The sequence below is a fragment of the Petromyzon marinus genome, chromosome 34 (genome assembly GCF_048934315.1).
Source record: "Petromyzon marinus isolate PM22_M1 ecotype Great Lakes invasive population chromosome 34, UKy_Petmar_22M1.pri1.0, whole genome shotgun sequence".
NCBI lineage: Eukaryota > Metazoa > Chordata > Hyperoartia > Petromyzontiformes > Petromyzontidae > Petromyzon > Petromyzon marinus.
The window spans coordinates 9,185,776-9,205,263 of NC_133700.1; the positions used below are offsets into that span (position 1 = coordinate 9,185,776).

General features: G+C 43.3%; 1 protein-coding gene across 6 annotated transcripts in view; it reads right to left on the bottom strand.

Annotated features, from left to right (window-relative positions):
* Positions 1-19,488, bottom strand: part of LOC116948680 (double-stranded RNA-specific editase 1-like) — a 106,121-nt gene that overhangs the window by 60,846 nt on the left and 25,787 nt on the right. For 4 of the 6 annotated variants that reach the window (XM_032965609.2, XM_032965611.2, XM_076071698.1 and 1 more), the window contains 2 exons: positions 12,181-12,234; positions 5,166-6,094 (listed from right to left, as the gene is read on the bottom strand). In XM_032965609.2, coding sequence (XP_032821500.1) covers positions 5,166-6,094; positions 12,181-12,234 — 983 coding nt within the window. Of the gene's footprint in view, positions 1-5,165; positions 6,144-12,180; positions 12,235-19,488 lie in introns of those variants that run through there. The other 2 variants (XM_076071699.1, XM_032965610.2) reach the window with 2 other exon arrangements.

The window sequence follows — 19,488 nt, forward strand, 5'->3', positions numbered from 1 at the left end:
AAAGTTGCAGCCCGATTATTTCATGCTCACCCCACTGCTGATAGATTGGCCTCCGCTAAGAGGTCTAAGGCAAGCCTCCTCTAGGGGCGTATTTTTGGGCTACTCTTCCATGCTGGCCAGGACATTTTGGAAGAGGTGGGAGCACCCCACACTTTACCCTACTACACCCACACTACCGATTAGCATGCTTGTGCTACGTACGGTGCGAAATAATTTCAACATACATACCCAACTGACTGGTGTATCTATTTATACTTTTCGGTGGACGGAGGTGGTGGGATTTAAGAAACCTACTCCAATGTTTCAACCGAAACGTGGCCGGGAGATAGAATCGAGCGGGCTACCTCTGGGACGCTAGTCCAGCTGGCTAACCATTACACCACCACAGGGCCAGCATCCCTTTTTCTGCATATGATAAATATATTTCATTGACAGTCGCGAGTTTAATAAGACCGTCAAATTAATCATTTATGAACCTGCGTTGTTTCGTAATAAAAAAAAAGAATCCGTCACCGGTTTTAATATCTGCATTCATATCTTGTAATATCTGCATTAATCAGTGTCGCCAAAAACAAGTTTTGCCCATGAATCAGTGTCGCCCAAAATGTTTGGGAGGCACCTGTTGCACTGCCGTCATAAAAAAAGTGCACCAAACTCACGTGCATTTCATGCCACTAATTGAGGTTATTTTTTGCGTACGCCCAACCGCGCGAAAATGCATTTCCCACTCACCTACGCTCCCAAGGGAATTATTCCCTGATTCAGAGCGCCCACAAAGCTCAACGGGGGAGCCGTAAATACAGCAGTGAACCCCCCCCCCCCCCCATATTCAAATGTGTATTGTATTGCAGGTTATAATTTATGCCGTGTTTGCGTCTCAACGGAATAGTGTATGTGTACATCGACTAAACGCGTACGCGAAGCACTCTGGAAGCGTGCAATACCGAGTCCTGATTTGCACGTGGGTTGGAGGGGAGCGAGCATGTAAGGCAGGATTGTTAGGATAATTTGTTGGGAGTTACACACGCGTGTGTATGGATGTTACCTACAACATCGCAAATAATTATAATACGTAGAAGTCCGATATAAATCCACTACTGGATGAAAGCCTCCCCACATTGTGAGAATAGGTTTTCCACTTTTTTCTGGCAACAGGTGTTAAGATATTAAAACACCAAACTGAAACCTTTACAAGAAATCACGTCTGCATTAACCACAATACTTGTGGTCAAAATGCAAAAAAACAAACACTCTGATAATATATATGCATTTATCCCCACATTGTTCAGTCCTGGGGATTGTTTTGACCATATCTCATTATGCTGATGAAGCGGTGGGCTCAGAACTAGCTTTGATAACACGTGCCACTGATAGATGAGCGTGGCCAGGAACCAAACTCAGAAAGGTGAGTTAATAGCAATGAAGGTGAATTAATAGCCGAGTACGCTTACCACTGTGCCACTGCCTTACCACCCTGCAGTACCAGGTATAAAAGCAATACATCAGGAGTGGCCAATCTTCCTGACACTACGAATTCACAATACCAAAATATTCATATGGCCGACAGTGACAAGTTGCACACGTCACAAGGGGGGGGGGGGGTGTTCACGTGACCAATTCGCTGATGCTGGTTGGCTGTTGAGTTTCAAAATTAGAAATCTGCAGGAGGACCCTGGGAGTACTCATGTCTGGACCCCACTGCCAGGGGCGAGTGCCCTTGGGCTGCTCCCACTTACGCAGATTTTCCACCAAAAAAGTTATGTTTAAGAGTTACAAATCAGCCGTGTCTCTAGAGGGCTGCATGTGGCTCAAGGGCTGCTACGGGTTTTGGTCACCGATACATTTTTCTTCCAGACTTGGTCAAATAAAAGCGCACGTTACATTTCATAGTTCACACGAGGGGTGTATTTGGCATCTGCTACACTACAGTGGAGTGGAATATAAAGCGGCAGTTTGCGGCCTAGGGGCTCGGTGGTGTTCATCTGCTCGTCAACAGAACAGATGTATTGCAGCACATATCAGTCGATTTACATATGAATGAAATACCTGCTTTGCATACGGATAGAATGTACCTGGTTGACATGAAAATATTGGGGGGGGGGGGTTGCCACAGTTGTTGAAGAACTTACGACCTAAAGCACAGATTGTTCCATCCCTGGCTTTCCGCATTTCCCATCTCAGACGCAATGTAGAAACATGATCGCGATTGGAAAGGATGCGTCGCGGGAAGGGATGAGGCCCATCATCAAGACTGACTTTGAGTGGCAGCCAAAGGACGGAACATGCCCGAGAGGCCATCCACCGTGGAGATGGAGCGATGCCATCAGCTTTTGTGCAGGTGCCGACTACGACGTGCTACAACATTGCGGAACTGTGAGATATGGCAACGGCTTTCATCCAGCAGTGGACTGATCATGAATAATGGTGATGTGACACATACAAAGTGCATTGGTGTCACGTTCATGTGAATTTGTTACCGAGAGAGCCAGAGGCAGTAACCTATATTTTCAAGTTCTCATCTCCAAACTAATGCCCATAGAGATCAAGCCCTATATATCCGAGGCTAGACACCCCCATTATTATAAGGTGACGGGTTTTGGTAATAAACATAGGTGCTAACAAATGCATGGATACCCGACCACAAGCTTTGTAGTAGGTTACTGCCTGTCAATGGAAATATCCTAATAAGCCAGGTGCATTCCACAAGCAGAAAAACAGGAATGTAGCACAAAATATAGGTAGCTTCCGTGTGATCATACCGTACACAGGTAGTGATATACACACGCGAAAATAAATTATAAGGTATCAGCTGGGGATAGAATACTTATTGGAACAAGCCTTGCAACTATTTATTGGTTATTATCATTCATGCATGAATACGTTTAACGTATGTAGACGGAATGTGTGTGTCAATGTAAAAAAAACAGTGGAGGAGTCACAAGGCAATTCTGCTCCCGGTGCAAATCTCAAAACACTGAATAAAAAAAACTTGGCTCTCAATTACCAAGCACATTTACATATTAGCACTTTCCTGGGAGAGATGGGCTCAGGATGATTTTGCAAGTCTGCGACGAGTGCTTTGGGGACACGGCAGAATGATCGGGGTTATTTTTTCTCATGTTTAGGGCTTTATACTCACCTGTATATTATTCCTGTGGTATTAATTAAAACACAGGGAGCACATAGGCATTATCGTGGTAATGTAGGAACAACTTGCACGGAAATCCAGTCGTTTCTGCAAGCCAAATATTCCACGGCGCGTCATGCCAGCTTGCAAATATTCTACAAAATTATAATAATCTTGGCCTTAGATAATAAAACCAAAGCACGCGATTAGGATTTGCTGCAGCTCCATGAACTTTTCACCGAAAGGATAACCCAACTGGCCAAACATATGAAAATATAGGACAAGGCGACAAGGATGTACATATAACACAATGCATCAAAAAAACACATACAATGCAATGTCCTTAATTCGGAACATAAAATATACATGGTTATAGCGTAAATGATAGCGTGTTATGGATTTTTTACCATCAAAAATAAATGAGGGTCTGTTAGAGGGCATTCTGAACGTATTTATCACCACTGCCAATCAGCAAGTCATGAAGCAAGACAGCCGTTCAGTTGTATGTCCCTGGCAATTTATTTACTATTCTCCTGCAACGGCATGCATTTTCTTTGGGGAGGGGATATGAAAATAAATTCTGCCAGGATTTATTTTGCACTTTCTTATTTTTCTCTGCCGCAGAAACTATTGGCACAAGAGGCCTGGATCACCCGCAACGATAAAAAAAAAGCAACGATGTGAACATGGGATTTTCAAAAAAACGATTTCCCAATCGGTTGGCAGTTTCTTAAAATCACAGCAAAACTTTGAATAAACCCACAATGCACTTGTGATAGAATATCAATTTGTCACCAGTATAAAGTGAAACAAAATGTCTAAATTAAACATGTTCAATATCATATTCAACGTTTGAGCACACATAACCACAGCACCCATAAGCCACATGAGTTAAGCTGTTGGGAGCATGAGAGCCAATACGACTGGCTACAATGCTTTAAAGCAAGTCAGCTGCATGACTGCAATAAACAGACATCTCCCAGCAGGCAGTTTCAGCCTCCCATGGAGACACAAGGAGTGCAATATGATCTGCAATAGAAAACGAACAAATAAAATAACGCATTCTCAATCGGGGGTCCAGGCAAGCCTTGGGCTTGTGTCACTTAACATCTGGAAAGGACTAACAACTTCATAATGTAGCGGGAAATATAAAATGCCCTTTCGGTACCAGCACTTTCTGTTCTCCTCCACAGTAAGTCACATTCGGACTTGGCTACACGCCAGGTGCCCAGCCACCTCCCCAAGCATCCCCTATCCATCTGCAGCCAAACAACAATGGAGCAGTGGCATTCAAGTCGCAGTTTTTTCTGCTTGGGCAAGGATCCCTATCAAGGGAGTGAATTATGAACTCTCGTCTCTTAAATCCTGGTGCACGGTCAACAGGGCGTTCATTAGCCCGTGAAGCGAGGCCGACCTTGCCAATACATGACACTCCCATCGGAAGAGTTCGTAATACGGCCACCTCAACCCATGGCAAAAGAAAGCCTGCAGCCCTGCCATCCCAGCTACAGCACGGGCGGCTCCCGTTCTGTATTGCAAGAGTGCCGAGGGATCATCCCGTTAGTGACCCACACTGAAAGGAGTGTCAAACACGGTGTGCGGGTGCCTCCATCGAACAGTTGATTACTAAAGGGCTGAAAAGAATTACCTTTTAAAATAATTTTCAGTATCACCAGAATTCCAGCAGTGTTCTTTATTTAAATGAGATGGGGGTGGGGGAAATCGTGAATCCTTGCTTAAGCAAAAATAAAAACCTGGTTACTTTTGAGGCAGAGATCATGTTTAGGAAACGACATCTACACAAAAACGGACAAGGTCATTACCCTCCCAAACATGAGCTTCGTGATGCTGTCAGATTTCCTTGGGTGAACCATAACAACATTCACTCACATATGACAGCGAGCACAGGTCAATCCTACTTACCTTTGCATGACCAAGGAATCTGGAAAATTACAACCGACACAGGAAAATAACCCACGTCTCTTTTTGCACACTCACTCATGCACGGCACCATATCTCTCCCCTTCTCTCACCGTACCTGGGGCAGGTGCAGCTGTAGGCCCTCGCTGGGGATGGGCTGGCGGCTCGGTGCCACGTCCAGCTGGACGTTGAAGATGTTCTGCAAGGCGGCCTGTGCCGCGCGTGCCTTGGCCAGCTTCTTGTTGCGCCCGGAGCCCTCAAAGGTCTGCTCGTCCAGCGTCACCGACATGACGAAGTTCTTGGCGTGGCTCTCGCCTGACTCTGACACATAGTCGTACTTGAGGCCCGGCCGCAGCTCATTGAGGATCATCACGGGGTTCTTTCCGCTCGCCGTCACGAGCGACGCCAGGTTCTGTGGGAAGGGGCTGTCGGGTGGTGGCTTCCGATCAGCCACGGAATGACCGCCCCCGCCGTTTGTGCCGGTCATTGCCGCCACCGCCGCGGCGGCCGCGGCTGCCGCGGCCGCCAATGCCTCGGGCTCGGGAGGTGGCAGCTCAAAGCCGTTAAAGAGCACGTCAGGAAACTCGCCCAGGTCGGACGTGAAGTCGGCGGCCATGATGGGCACGCGCACGCCACCGCGGGCGAGACAGGCGTCGTACTCGTTGTGGAACTGCACGAACGAGCGCATCGCCTTCTCGGCCGCCTGCTGCTTGGCCTTCTTCTTGGTGGGGCCGGAGCCCTCGTACTTCTGGCCGTTCACCTCCACGGCCATGATGAAGCACGGCGCGTGCACAGGCCCCGTCTGCGACACGAGCGTGAACTGCAGGCCCGGCTGGATCTCATTGAGGTGCATGAGCGCGTTCTTGGGTAGCGCCGGGCCCGGCACCTTCCTCTTCTTGATGGGACGCCTACCCATCAAGAAGCCCCTCTCGCCATTGTTGCCGCCGTCTTCCAGGGGCCGCTTTCGCGGGTTGTTGCCATTCGCAACACCCCCGAATAGACCGCCGGTTGTGGCCATGTTTTCTTTGACGTCAGCGCCGACTGAACCTACGACGATGCCCAAAAGGAGCAACTTATGACACTTTTGTTGTGGGATCTTGTAAATGACAAGATCAAACAGGACAGAGGACTTTAACTTTACTCTGGACAATGGATGACTTTTTGTTTAAATGAACGCGACGGAGTTTAAGGATTGCGACAAGGACAAATGGAGGATGAAATGTGGTCTGCAGTCCTAAATTTTTAACTGTATCAGAGGCGAGTGCCTTTTTTGAAGACGTGCACTTACAATCACGTGGGTGACCAAACCCGGAACTGTCGCAGATTTCTGGCCGATTTGCCCACAAGACAGGAATTGGATGAATGTTGCCGGGAAGGTAGCACTACCGCGTTAGCCAGAGCCTTCGCACCTTTAATATTTTATTGTTTCAATTACATGACACCAACTGTTATATGGTCCGAAAACTGATTGAGAATACTTGCCAAAAAATTAAGATTTGGAAAACAGGGGTTTGAAATTTCAAGCACTGCAGATGTTTTTCGAAAGCATAAAGAGTAATATATGAGTGATATATTGTAAACATGGACAAGACATAATAAAGTATAATGTTAATCTTGTGAATTAAAAAGGAAAAGAATACGCAATTTAATCAACTTATATTGGCATAATTAAAAAATAATGAGTTCAAATGATAAATTTCAACTAAAGTGAGAATGTAGTGTGGCAAGGTAGGTGAGCACATCGGAATGAAAACCATAATTATTCCATATGGCCACCAATTAACAATAATTGGTATGCATGTAATCAGATTTGGACGAGAAAACAAACCCATTATAAAATATATATTGTAAGGAAATCAAAAACGCATGCAAACACAATGTGGCAAAGCACACCCATGGTTCCAGCAGTAAAGTTATTAAGCCTATTAACACTTTATAGTCTGGCGTGTTGCAACTGGTGTTTGAGAGTGAGATGGTGAGAGAGGAGAAAGATGAGAGAGAGAATTAGAGGCAGAGAGAAGTGCCAGGCATTGAGAGTGATAACAAGTAGAAGACCCAGACTGTAAAGCATCAATAGCAACAACTCATTTATAACATCCTGCAGCAAAAGGGCAATAGGTTACTCTTAGAGGGCACTCAAAAAATGTTTGAAATCTTGCTCCAAAATCAGGACAAATGACTACATTCAGGAAAAAAACAGCAGAACAGCACATCGGTCAGTCAGTTGCACGCATTTGACAAATGATGCAAACGTTGCTCACGAAATAACACATGGGGCAATGCACATGGGAATAGTTATAAATAAATACGAAGCAATTCAATTATACAATATTAAAATGGAACATGCATTGAGAAAGATACGAGCGGTGCCAAATGCAAACCACACGTCTCACTAAAAAAAAATACAATTTCATTGATTAATAGCAGATATTAAGCAACGTGTAAAAGTAAGATCTAGCTCCAATTAAGTATGCGCTAAAGCAGCAACTGTTTAATACCAAGCACATTTTGTTTGTATTAATGGTTAATGTGCCCAAAAGCGTCCATAGATCACAATGACAAAGTATTGCTGATCAAATTTTGATTTAAAGCTTTCGTGACTGCAGGGATTCATATTCTTGGTTCTTTCGGTAAAGTCACGTAGAAGGGAAACGATAACGATTGCTTGTGTTGCAGTCAAAACGTCGTGAGAATTTTATTGTTTTAAATTTTTATTATTTTATTGTTTCCCTTCTACGTGACTTTACCGAAAGAACCAAGACTATTGCTATCACTTGTTTCAAGCCTTGAGTGCAGTCATGAGAGTGGCAATAAAAGAGAAAGCATATTTTTTAAATTTCATTTTCAAAAGGGAAAGCCCATTGAAGTTAATGATTTAACAAGGGACACCACCAGGTAACAAGTTCTTAAATTTATTCCATGATAACGATGTTACATTATGAGACCTCCTTTGCCAGAAACAAGATATAGGAATAGGTTTTACCCTTTTAACTGGCACAAAAACTGACACCTTTATTGCAAACATGATGCCTTGAATAAAGGTGTCAGTTTTTGTGCCAGTTAAAAGGGTAAAACCTATTCCTATAACGATGTTATTTTATAATTTAGCTCTGTCATTTTCAAGTTTGGATTTCAGGCCATGATACCAGCCAAACAGGTGCCTACTCTTGAGACCTCCTTCGCCAGTAGCAAAATATAAGAATAGGTTTTTAACCCTTTTATCTGGCAACAAAACTGATACTTTTTTTTACAAGGGATCATGTTTGCATTAACCACATCACCTGCGGTCAAAATGCAAACAAAAAACAACTCTGATAATGTATGCATTGTCCTTGAAATTGATTGGTCCACACCCGAGACGGCTTTTCTTACAGCCTAGTCTCACAAAGTGCGCCTTTTGGCGTCATCTGGTCCAACACCATGTGAGACGAGGCTCTAAGAAAAGCTGTCTCGGGTGTGGACCAATCAATTTCAAGGACAATGCATGCATTATCAGAGTTGTTTATGTTTGCATTTTGACCGCAAGTATTGTGGTTAATGCAAACATTATCCCTTGTACAAAAAGGTATCAGTTTTGTTGCCAGATAAAAGGGTAAAAAACCTATTATTGTGCCTACTCTTGTGAATATGCCACAGAGTCTGTAACAATCACTTCCTATAAAAACTGATCCCTAGCAATGAAAGATGGGTATTCGAGGCAGGAGGAATAATTGTGTCATTTTATGGATCTGAGAGGTGGGAATTTAACTAGAAGCCTTTGAACACAGGCGCATGATAAGGATGCTCGGAATTTCATGGCAAGATATGGTGGGTTACACAGAAATTTCAAATAAAAAAGCAGATAAATTGTTTTAAATTGTAATAAGTAAGAGAATACTATGTATAGAAATTGTGTGTAAAATGGTGGAAGACACGTCACCAAGACAGGCATTGGAGTGGCACCCAGAGGTCAGACCTAAAAAGCCAGGTGGTGGAATAGTATATGAGAGGGCATTATAATATATTTTTTTTGGCAATTTATCCTTAATGTTAATTCCAATGAGCTACTGGAGTCATGCAATGAGACAAAACATCCATTCGGATCTCTTGCATAGCACTGCAACCCTGGGAAGCGGATAACACAGCTGTCCGAGATACCTTTAAGTGACCTCTGATCCATGCGGGAAGGAGTAGTATGAGAATGATGCTCGTCATGTGACAGCAAAAGTAATATTTTTGATTATCAGAGCTGAAATGTGTCCAGATTAAGTACAGAACCATATTTTGTGATTTTTTTGTGTGTGTAGTCAGACCAGATTCAGACCATTAGTGCACTATACTTGAGTTTAACCATTAGGCAGCTGTCGAGATTCAAACCCAGGATCTCATTAATGGCAGCTCAGCGCTCTCCCCTCTGACCTCTGAACCACCCAGAAACCTCATTGTCATAAACCTTTATCTTGAGTGGGAATCGATCCATCCATCCCATGCTGAATGTATCAGCAGTGAAGGCGCCAAACACTTTTATCGGACCAGGATTTCATGCATCTATCCGATAGGCAGTAAATTTGAGGATTTGAAGATGGTCATGAATGCAAATCTTTCTGTAAATGCAGCAAACTATTCATCTGCTCCACTTAGGAATAAACTGGACAGGCTTATTGAAGGGGGAGTGTAACCACCATACATGAGTGACAGGAATTTTCATTGGGCTTTGGAGCACACAAAAGATGCCGGACCAAAACACTGATAGCAACGCATCAATTTTCTCAAACAGAAAAAAATATACGACAAAAAAAAGAACTCAAGTATGCAAGCACAATGTCTAAAAGGTAGGATGGAACAACTGTATTGCTTCCATGACACACTTTTAAGGAGCTGCAATGCCATTAAAGAGGTGCACATCCACATTTGAGCATCTGTATTTGTCATTCCTCAATTCACACTGCAGAGTAGCCAAACATTCCCTTTAATATATGAATGATAAAAGGATTTGTTGCTCCGACTACCTAGACATATGAAAAATGAGCCAAACACTCTTCAAATGTAAATGATAAAAAAACCAAAAAGCTCCGTTACTTTTCTTGGCGGCCTTCAGTTAAACTTTTATACGCCATTCATCATTTAAAAGTTTGGCGACTTTTCTGAAAAAGAGAGCAACTTGACTCTGCTCAGAAGTGTTCAAAGCTGAAATGTGATTGAAAAAGAAAAAAAGATGCATCTCAAATTAAATGAAACGTGTCCACCCGTGCTTTATTTATCTGCTACTTACCTCCTGAATAATGCACGATAAATAAAGCAAATAAAATATATATATCCATTCGCCACGTCCCATGCACAGGGACACATCACGTGCAGGGAGCATAAAATTCAACTTGCACACATTAAGGGCCATTAGTTGTGGTTATTGCTTAAAGCAGGGTATATATTATGGATTACATATTGCCATCCCAGAGATGAAAGATGAAGGGCCCCGAAGATGCATCATCATGGTCCCACTTTGTCGACAAGGTTATTGCGTTACCACGAGCAGTGCGAAATGTCGACTGGGGAACCACTACAACACCGCTGATAAATTCTATGCAGCCCCTAACGCTGGCTGGTATTAGTTTCTCCCACAAAGCGAGATTCCTGCTGCTAGTGCAGCTGCTGCGTCGCAGCCAAGCATCCCAATGCAGGACCCTCCTGAATGAGTCTCGAGACTCGGCGAGTCGTTTCTGCACAGCCCTTTTCTCAACCTATCGCTGGGTAAGGGGCCTCACCATGTTATGAGCATCATTTGAACATACTTCACCAGCATGGTTAGTTCAGCAGGTTGGTTAACACGGGGAGCATTGATGGACGAGTTCACTGCACTGCCATCTGCTGCCTACCATGTAACCCTGTAGTCCAGGAACATACAATTTGTGCATGGTGGTCACCCATCCAAGCAGTGTCCAGGCTCAAATTTATTTATCTTCCAAGATTTTATATGATTGGGTTTCATTCTGGGTGAACCGGTCATCGATAAACGACTAATATCACTTCTTATTGATTACATAGAGCAAAGTGCCAAATGGCATGGTTCACACACTCACCTTTAAAGATGTGCTATGCTTTTGGGCTATATTTCAAGGGGTATTCTCTATACTTTGCTTTAGTAAGTAATTTCTGGGACATGTCCAGTGTTCATTAAAATATGAAACTACCGCTTGTATTGAAGCTCAGTTATAGCCAATGTCCTACACCACAAGAATAACCGTGCACAGGTGATCATTTAAACGAGCATTCTGTGGCAAAACAAAGTTGGCTTCTGCGGGCAAAGTGAAATGGTGAACAGTTTCCACAGTGGCACTCGGGCAATATTTACACGAAGTGACTCCATTAGGCCACGTGCAATTTGCGTGTTTACAAGCGAACCTGTGCTTTATTCGGAAATCATTAATTATTAAACGTGCGCGGTTAATTTGGGCTCAACGCAAACGCACAACGGCCCTCTCTTGCGAGGTGCCGCAGGGGCCTTTAATGTACGCGGGCACACGAGGCTTGCTTTTTTGATACCCTGCCAGTAGCACAATTATGTATTCAATTGTCTCCGTGTATTGGGATAAGCCGAAAAGAGCAGCTGAGCGGGAACATTGTTTATTAAGAGTGGAACAAGGTGAATTATTGTATGGTACTGAACGCTGGCTCCCACGTGCAACAATTCATCGTAGGGATTCAGAACAAGAAAGACTTGCCTAAGGGCAAGTTGTCAGCTCCACCTTTTGCGGCATCACAACAGAGCATGTGTACCAATTGACAGGTAAATGGGCTTTCTCTCCTGGTTACAAATAAACGCTACGACGGCGGTGGGATATGGCTATGACACGTAGGACAGCGCTGTCCACTGGTAGACCTGGAAATCTGCACAACACTGGTAAACCTCAGGATAACAGTGCACCCTCCCATAAGATCAGCATTTTCTGCTACTCCAAATAAAAGCCAGCTAATGTCCAAATTATGCAACAGATTTCACATGATATATGGACTAGCCTGCACATTTGAGCCATCTAAAAACACCCGTGCCAGGCTACAACCCTCATCGAAGGCAGACATTGACGTTATCACTTCATATTAAGTGAGGTAACAAGAAGGATTTGACGTTTCCAATTAGTTTAATATGTTCTTCTTACTCATATCGCCATCACTCCCATCTTCCATCTTCATAGTCTCCTCCTGGTCATCACCTGTCGAAAGGACACGTCCCAAGAGGCGTCTGTTAATCACGAATCCACAATCAGTCAACGCACGATCAATTAGCTGCGCAAATGGGGCCCGGACAATGAACACCAATGTCTTCTGGAAACGCCAGGGTGATAACACAGTCATTAGGGGTAGAATAATACCGGCACCTGGCCCTTTTGAATGGCAAATGTACGCACACTTTGTTCTCCGAATTAATTTCTAATGAAGTGTTTAAATGCATTCTCATTCAATATGCCACATGCTGTTTTAGAATAAAGGGTTTCCCATTTAGCACACTGATTATCTGGCTGCACCAATCGAGTGCGTTCGTTAATTTCTTAGTTTCCAGGGGACAGGCTGATGGTCGAATGAAAAATGCTGATGACAAAAGAAGCTGTTGCTTTGAACAGTCTAATTCAGCGTCCGGAACTATTAAGGCCATAACCTCTTTGTGGAATGGTCATTATAGAAACCCATTGCTTGGCCTCCATGCTATTTACAATTAAACCATTCACTTTTCAAGTCCAGTTACATCAATATTGATATGCTGCACATGTACAGCATGTGTATTTAATCAACATGCAAGGACGTTATTTTAATTCACCTAAAAGGCATACCAAGTACTTCTTCAAAGCAACAATTAAAGGTTGGGCACAAGTAAACTTGCCAAATGTTAGTGGTGCGACCACATGGCAATATATATAAAAAAGGCGACCGCATCGACCGAAAAATTACGTGAAATTTAATGCACAGCCTCGATATGTTTTTTTGAAGCTGTCGGTAAATTTCAGGGGAAAGTAACCAAGGAATTTAATGAAAGCTGACCATCTGCCACGTGGATTCACAGATTAGGAATACAGCACAAACGGCACGTGCGTATCTAGCGATCCAATGCATGACAGAAGGAACCTACTGGCGCGAAGAGATGGGAGAAATGTCAATCTACAATGTGCCATCCCAGGGCACCTGCTTCATTGCACAATGTGAATTTAAGGATTGTCAGCTCGGACAGCGCAACTTCTTTAAAGGCCCAAATCAAGCCAGGGCAAAGAGTGTATCATGCGCACTCGGATGTGTGTGCGTTTGGGTTGTGCCACGTGTTTTTTCGGCGTAATAGCTGACGTGTTGTGCCGAGAGCTTCTCGTCGTTTACGTTTTCAATGCGGGCAATGCACCACAGATTGATGCAAACGCCAAATGACGTTCCAATCGTCGGGCACAGTGCCGAAGAAAATCGATCCAGCTCGAAAACACGTTGGAGAGAGTGATACGGCACAGCCCGTAAAAGAAATAAAAGAACCTATGCAGCAGTGGCATGTTTTTATTAGTTCATGTTGATCGTATCGTGCAAAGACAGTGGTTTTGAAGAGCTCAAGCAGGCGAATGACAATTTGAACATATGGCTTGTTTACAAGTGCTAGGTTGCACCGTTTGTCTATTCCAATGAAAAGAACATTGTTGTCACAATGACAATGGAACCGCATCTATTCTTAAAGCGTGATTCTGCAATACGTTATAATTACACGCAAGTGGCCTCTGTAAAGAAGAAGTATCAAATATAATCAGATTTGTCACCCGCATTTTCAATGCGGGAACTGTTCGACTTAGTGCAAATGTAGCTTTTTACTGGTAGGAAACGTAGTGGACTGGAAGCCCAACCGGGATTAATTCACAGGAGGCAGGGGGTTAATTGTGTATGTCTGTGGATGTCTGTCCACGTGGGAGGAGTGGGGCTGGGTGGAGAGGGGAGGGTAGGGAGGGGCTGGTCACCCCGTGGTGCCCTTATAAAACTCAACGTTTAACCTACTCACGCCGGCTTGTGCCCGCCCTCAGGTCGGGAATATTTGTGGAATACACCACGCCGCCGTTGACGCTGGCCATTGACCGAGCAACCCAACGTTCCTACCAGCTCCCTCCGCAGGAGAATTGTGTTTTAGGGTGATGATCACGTCTTAAAAAAAGAGAAGTTCTCTGCACGTAGGTCACACGCGCACGCCCATTCCACTTTGAAAATGACAGTCAAGGGTTTTCTGATGATATCTGGCTCCTGTCAGGGCAGCATGGTAAGAGGGATGGTGTTTACATGTAAAATCTGCAGCTCTCTCCCGAGGATATCGCCACCCAAATCAGACCTCATATATTCTACTGCCATTGAAATTGTACTGCTTAGTGGCGATAAAAACACACACATAATATACCTGTATGATTAAATATTAAAATAATATTTGTAAAAACAAGCAAAGTGCACTCTATTAATTCTCGTAAATTATATGCCCAGGTTCCTAAATTAATATGATTGGACATAAGGTTAAATAGTTTATGCATTTCATGAGTCTCTCCACATTATGTTGGCTATAAACACATTTTTAAAAATACATTAGTAGCATATAATGCAGGAGAAAGACAGAAAAGCCAGATACATTTGAGGCAGACATTTAGTCTTTTCCAAATGTTCAAGTCACTGGCTGCTCGTTGGCTCAAATGCAGCGGTTCTCAAAGTGCGGTCCCCGGTACCACAGGGTGGTCCGCTACGGTTCTCCAGGTGGTCTGCAGGGCTGTGATGCAAACGCAGATTGATCCGGAAATAAAGACGTTTTTACCTTCGTAATTTAATATTTTACTGATGATATACCTGTTGGCCCCTTATCAGTGCCCTACCTTATTACAGACCAATTCAGACCGTATTGATCACCCAGTGCCCTTATAAATGTCAACGTTCATCCTACAAAGTCCCATCACAAGGGAAAAACACAAACAAAGACAAAAAAACATTTTTTTTGCCCGTATTGAAACGGCTGAATGCCGTATGGACCTGAAAACTCAATTTCCTTGGACAAGAATATGGGTAAACCGTATGGGTTGACAGATGTGATATTTAATTTAAAAATAAAGTTAGATTAAACTATCCTAACGTCAAGATTTAAATGCCGCCACCCCACCATAAAAAAACGAAACCTGATAGCTGCATTAAAAGGAGGTGTTTATGTTCTAATAATAATAATAGGGGTTTTCCCCTTTTTTCGGTGCTCGACCACATGACGCCATGTGGTCGAGACTCAAAAGAAAGCCGTCCCTTGGTGTGGACCAATCAGTTTCAAGGACAATGCATATATTATCATAGTATTTTTTTTGTTTGCATTTTGACTGCAGGTATTGTGGTTAATGTAGACAGGAATCCTTGTAAAAAGGTTTCAGTTTTGTTGCCAGAAAAAAGGGGAAAACCCCTATTATTACATTTTGGTACTGGCAAAGGAGGTCTAATGATGCATTTTTATGTTCTGTTAATATGAATCATTTTGTATGACTGGTATTTTGATATTTTGAGAGAGAAGCGAATGCGTTGTCGCCAGGAGCAGGGGGGAGGACTGGGTGGTCTGCAGAAATGTTTGCATCGGCTGAGTGGTCCGCGGGCCAACATAAGTTTGAGAAACAGCACTCCAATGCATTCGGGAATGCTACGATATACACATTAAAACTAGCTGGCGCACAAATGCTTTTGGGAATAAAAATGTGAACTGAAGTAGCCTTGCTGATTGTAATACAGTGATATTTTATATGTAGCAAGTGTAAAAAAAAAGCTTACAAATGGTTTCTTAAGCACGATGCACTGGAATAATGCCAATAGGAATCTAAAACGTATCTAAGAGCAATACAACGATATGTACGGCATATATATCTCCAAAGCATTCCCAACTTCTTCTCCCGTTGCGCTAATACAAGGGCAGCAATTTAAGTAAATGGGACAGTGTGGCCCCATACGTATGCATTTATGTATATGAATTCAACACTTCATGCGGTACACATTTACACAGTACAATCTCATCCGGTCAGAATAATTTAGCCTGAAAGTTTTCAGAAATTCCTGAATTAAAGAGATTTATGTCCCACAGGGGCCGTATAAAACGAACATGCCATTTCATGCATCCCCTGTTAGCACACACGGATTGCTGCATATACGCAAGGCAAAATGTCATAAAATATGCAGTAAAACAATGAGGAGGCAATAACAAGTTGACAGCTTCACTTCCGGGCAGGTGTTTGATAATCTCAACTTTTCGAGGCCCTTAGTCATGGTCAAAAGTGTCCTCTTTTCATTCTCACTCGGTGCTAAGCGTGCACAAACTCGGCTCATTTTACTCATCGAATATAGGCTCAATTCAACTATGAGGTCCTTTCACAAAAGGCAAGTTTGGGGGCTCAATAGGTTATGTTATGTATTTTTACTAACTCCACGCTTGTCCATTGGGAGACGTTATTCTCAGCTTAAAGCAATTCCTGTCAGGGCATGGAACGCAAGTCTCGAGTAGGGCAGGTTTTTTTTTTCCTCCCCTCAATGGGGAAAAAAAATGGTGTCTGTTCTCTAGGGGTGCAATGATTCACCCCATCCCTGTGATTCCATTAATTGTCATGATTTGAGGTCAAGATACAGCTCATGAATCAATTTAGTTTGTTGGTAATTGTACGCCTCGCGTTTATAGTTTTGTCCACCGCAATAGCCTAAACAGAGCATAGTGTGAAAAAGTCTAAATTGATTTTCACGTGCACAATCAGTTGCGTCTACCGACAGTGTAAGAATCAATTATAATCGATGTAATGATTCGTCGTAACTTGCCTTCCATCCACAGATGTTGAGCGTTTTAAACAAAAAATCCACTTGCACGTTCGTATTTACACCCGAGCTAGATGTCAGATGACGTTAAAAAACAAGGGTGAAAAGTGCATGGAGAAACATTGCAGGAAGCATGCTTGCAATTACACCGAGAAACAAAAAGACGGACACATGAACTCAAGAAAATACAAATATAAGCCATCATATTGATTACAGTATTTAAAAAAGTAAGCGGGTTTTTGGGCAGGGCACGTTGCTATCAGGGATGATAGCTAGTCAGTGGTCAAGGTTGAGAGTGGCAGGCAACAAAGGCAACGTACCCCAGAGTACATCCAGCTTCCACGGAAGCTGGAGCGACGGGCATCAGCTCTTGGGCAGGAGCTAAACCGATTGTCACATCGCAGAACCATAAGAGACGGTAATGACTATGGGAGGCCTTCATTAATCGTGACTGCTAACGCTAGTGTAGAATGTAACGTGATTGTAAAGAAAAACCACACCGAGGAATCTTTCACCCCGAATGTGGTAACAGTCCAATGACCCGAGGGTACCTCAAAATTACCACAGTATTATGAACAACATCACTCTGCTGCTCCAACAAGACCTAAAAGAATCCAAAAGCCACAGGCTTCAAATCCAGGAAACCTTTCTGGATGCGCGCCTTCACTCTAGTGGCCGCAAATTAACACATCTGCACTCGCTGGACGGAATCGCGGGTGGTTATGGACGTGGGAAACAAAACACCACATTGAGGCCCCGGACTATGGAAGCACTGGGCTTCTCTCTCCCATGACAACTAAGGATCTCGCTAAACCGCGCTCCAACGTAACGTGGCAAATGGGCGATGAAAGAATCGTCGAACTTCGATGATGGTGGTGAAGCCCAAACCATCAAGCGCGTCACCGACGACCGCCGCCATCCAACCCGCACGGCGTCTACCGCCTCCTCGGATTGGTTGGAAATACTTAATCTTCAACTATGGCACATTTAAAAGCTGTCTTTTCAATCCCTCCGCGTGAAAGAAGTCCAATGTTAAAATTACTCGTGTTCAAATGTTGCAATTAACATAATAATAGTTACGACTTATTTACCCAGGAAAGTCAGGAGGGTCTTGCAATGGAATATTTGTCCATTACCAATTACATTGAATGTTTTTAGCCAATAATAACAATGCGAATTTAAATAATTTACCTGCGACAGCAGTAGCTACAATGCATAGAATAGACCTGGACATTTCATCATTATTTTCAGTTTCAAAAGAAACCTTTATGTTCGAGATATAAAAGGATTAAAGTTGCCAGGCAGAGAGGGGGGTGCAGTAAATGTTTTCTTTTGCATCTCATACAAGCGAATACATCTTTTGTAACACATTTATTTTTACCGAATTTATTCAATTTCATTGTTTCTTTTCTAATTGGGAATCCTGCTGCTTTGTCAGAGGCAATACTTAACCGGGCAAACCAGTGCGATAGACAAGTTTTCATGTTTAAAGAATGTAAAGTTGCAAATGACATATGGAACATCCAACACACTTGGTGAATATGTAATTTGAGCAACCTCAGCTTTGGAAACACGACGTTCACATTTCATCGGCCATGATAAATCCACTTCGGGATGAAGGCCCCCCCCCCAACTTGTCACCATCTCTCACGGTTTTGCAATGCTACAATACGCCAAAGCGCTGCACATGAGCCAATTTCAGCACTCCATCTCCTTGGCGGATGTTACCCTCAGAAGCGTTGTTCCTTGGCTGCATACTCCGTCACGATCATTGGCCCATGACGTGTCCTGCCCAAGCCCACTTACTTTATTTTAGCAGTGTGAATTATGTCGTTAGCCTGCACATGATCTCGAACGGTACGGGTTGCCTTTACAGTGTTCAATGTAAATACAAGGACGCAATCTCTCGGCGCACGCTTGGAATTACATTGATTGGAAAGGAGAAAAACTACCACGTAAAGATTAGCATTGCATTTCCGGTATTTTATATGCGGAAAAAATATGAGATCAGAATTCAGCTCAAGTGCAATACCTCAGGGCATCCAAATGAGACATTGCTGAAGAGTGCCCATAGGCAAAAAAACCCTGAGAGTCATTGCGCAACCTCATCTCACAAAAGTCACATTCATCTCAGGAGCACAAATGAATAATCGGCAACACTAAACTTTCCGGTAGTATTCCACAGATTAAACAGTGGCGTTTTTCATTTTTATTGGTCTCGCAGCTCCTGCGGGGAGGTTAAATAAAACCCGTCCGACCAATTAAAATGTAGCCAACATCCACCAAGCAAAGATCACCCGCCCCCCTCCCCCCCCAGCCATCTCAAAGCACACTTCTCCAGCACATTTTTCAAGGAACAGCGGCACCATGGAATTGTGACTGTGGTCCACAATCGAAGGCCATGCAATCGCAATACAGCTGACCATGTGTCTGGGTAATTTTGGCTGATGAGGTGCATTCCAGAAGCCCCTAAAATGTAATCAATATGCTGCGATATAGTGGAAAAATACTGAAGAATTTTTTTTATATGAAAATCCACTTGCATGTCCATTTAAGCATTGCAGATCTCTTAAATTATAACATATAATACACTGAATGTGCAGCATTGCATTTGTGAAATTAGCACAGAGTACAACGTTAACCAAAGC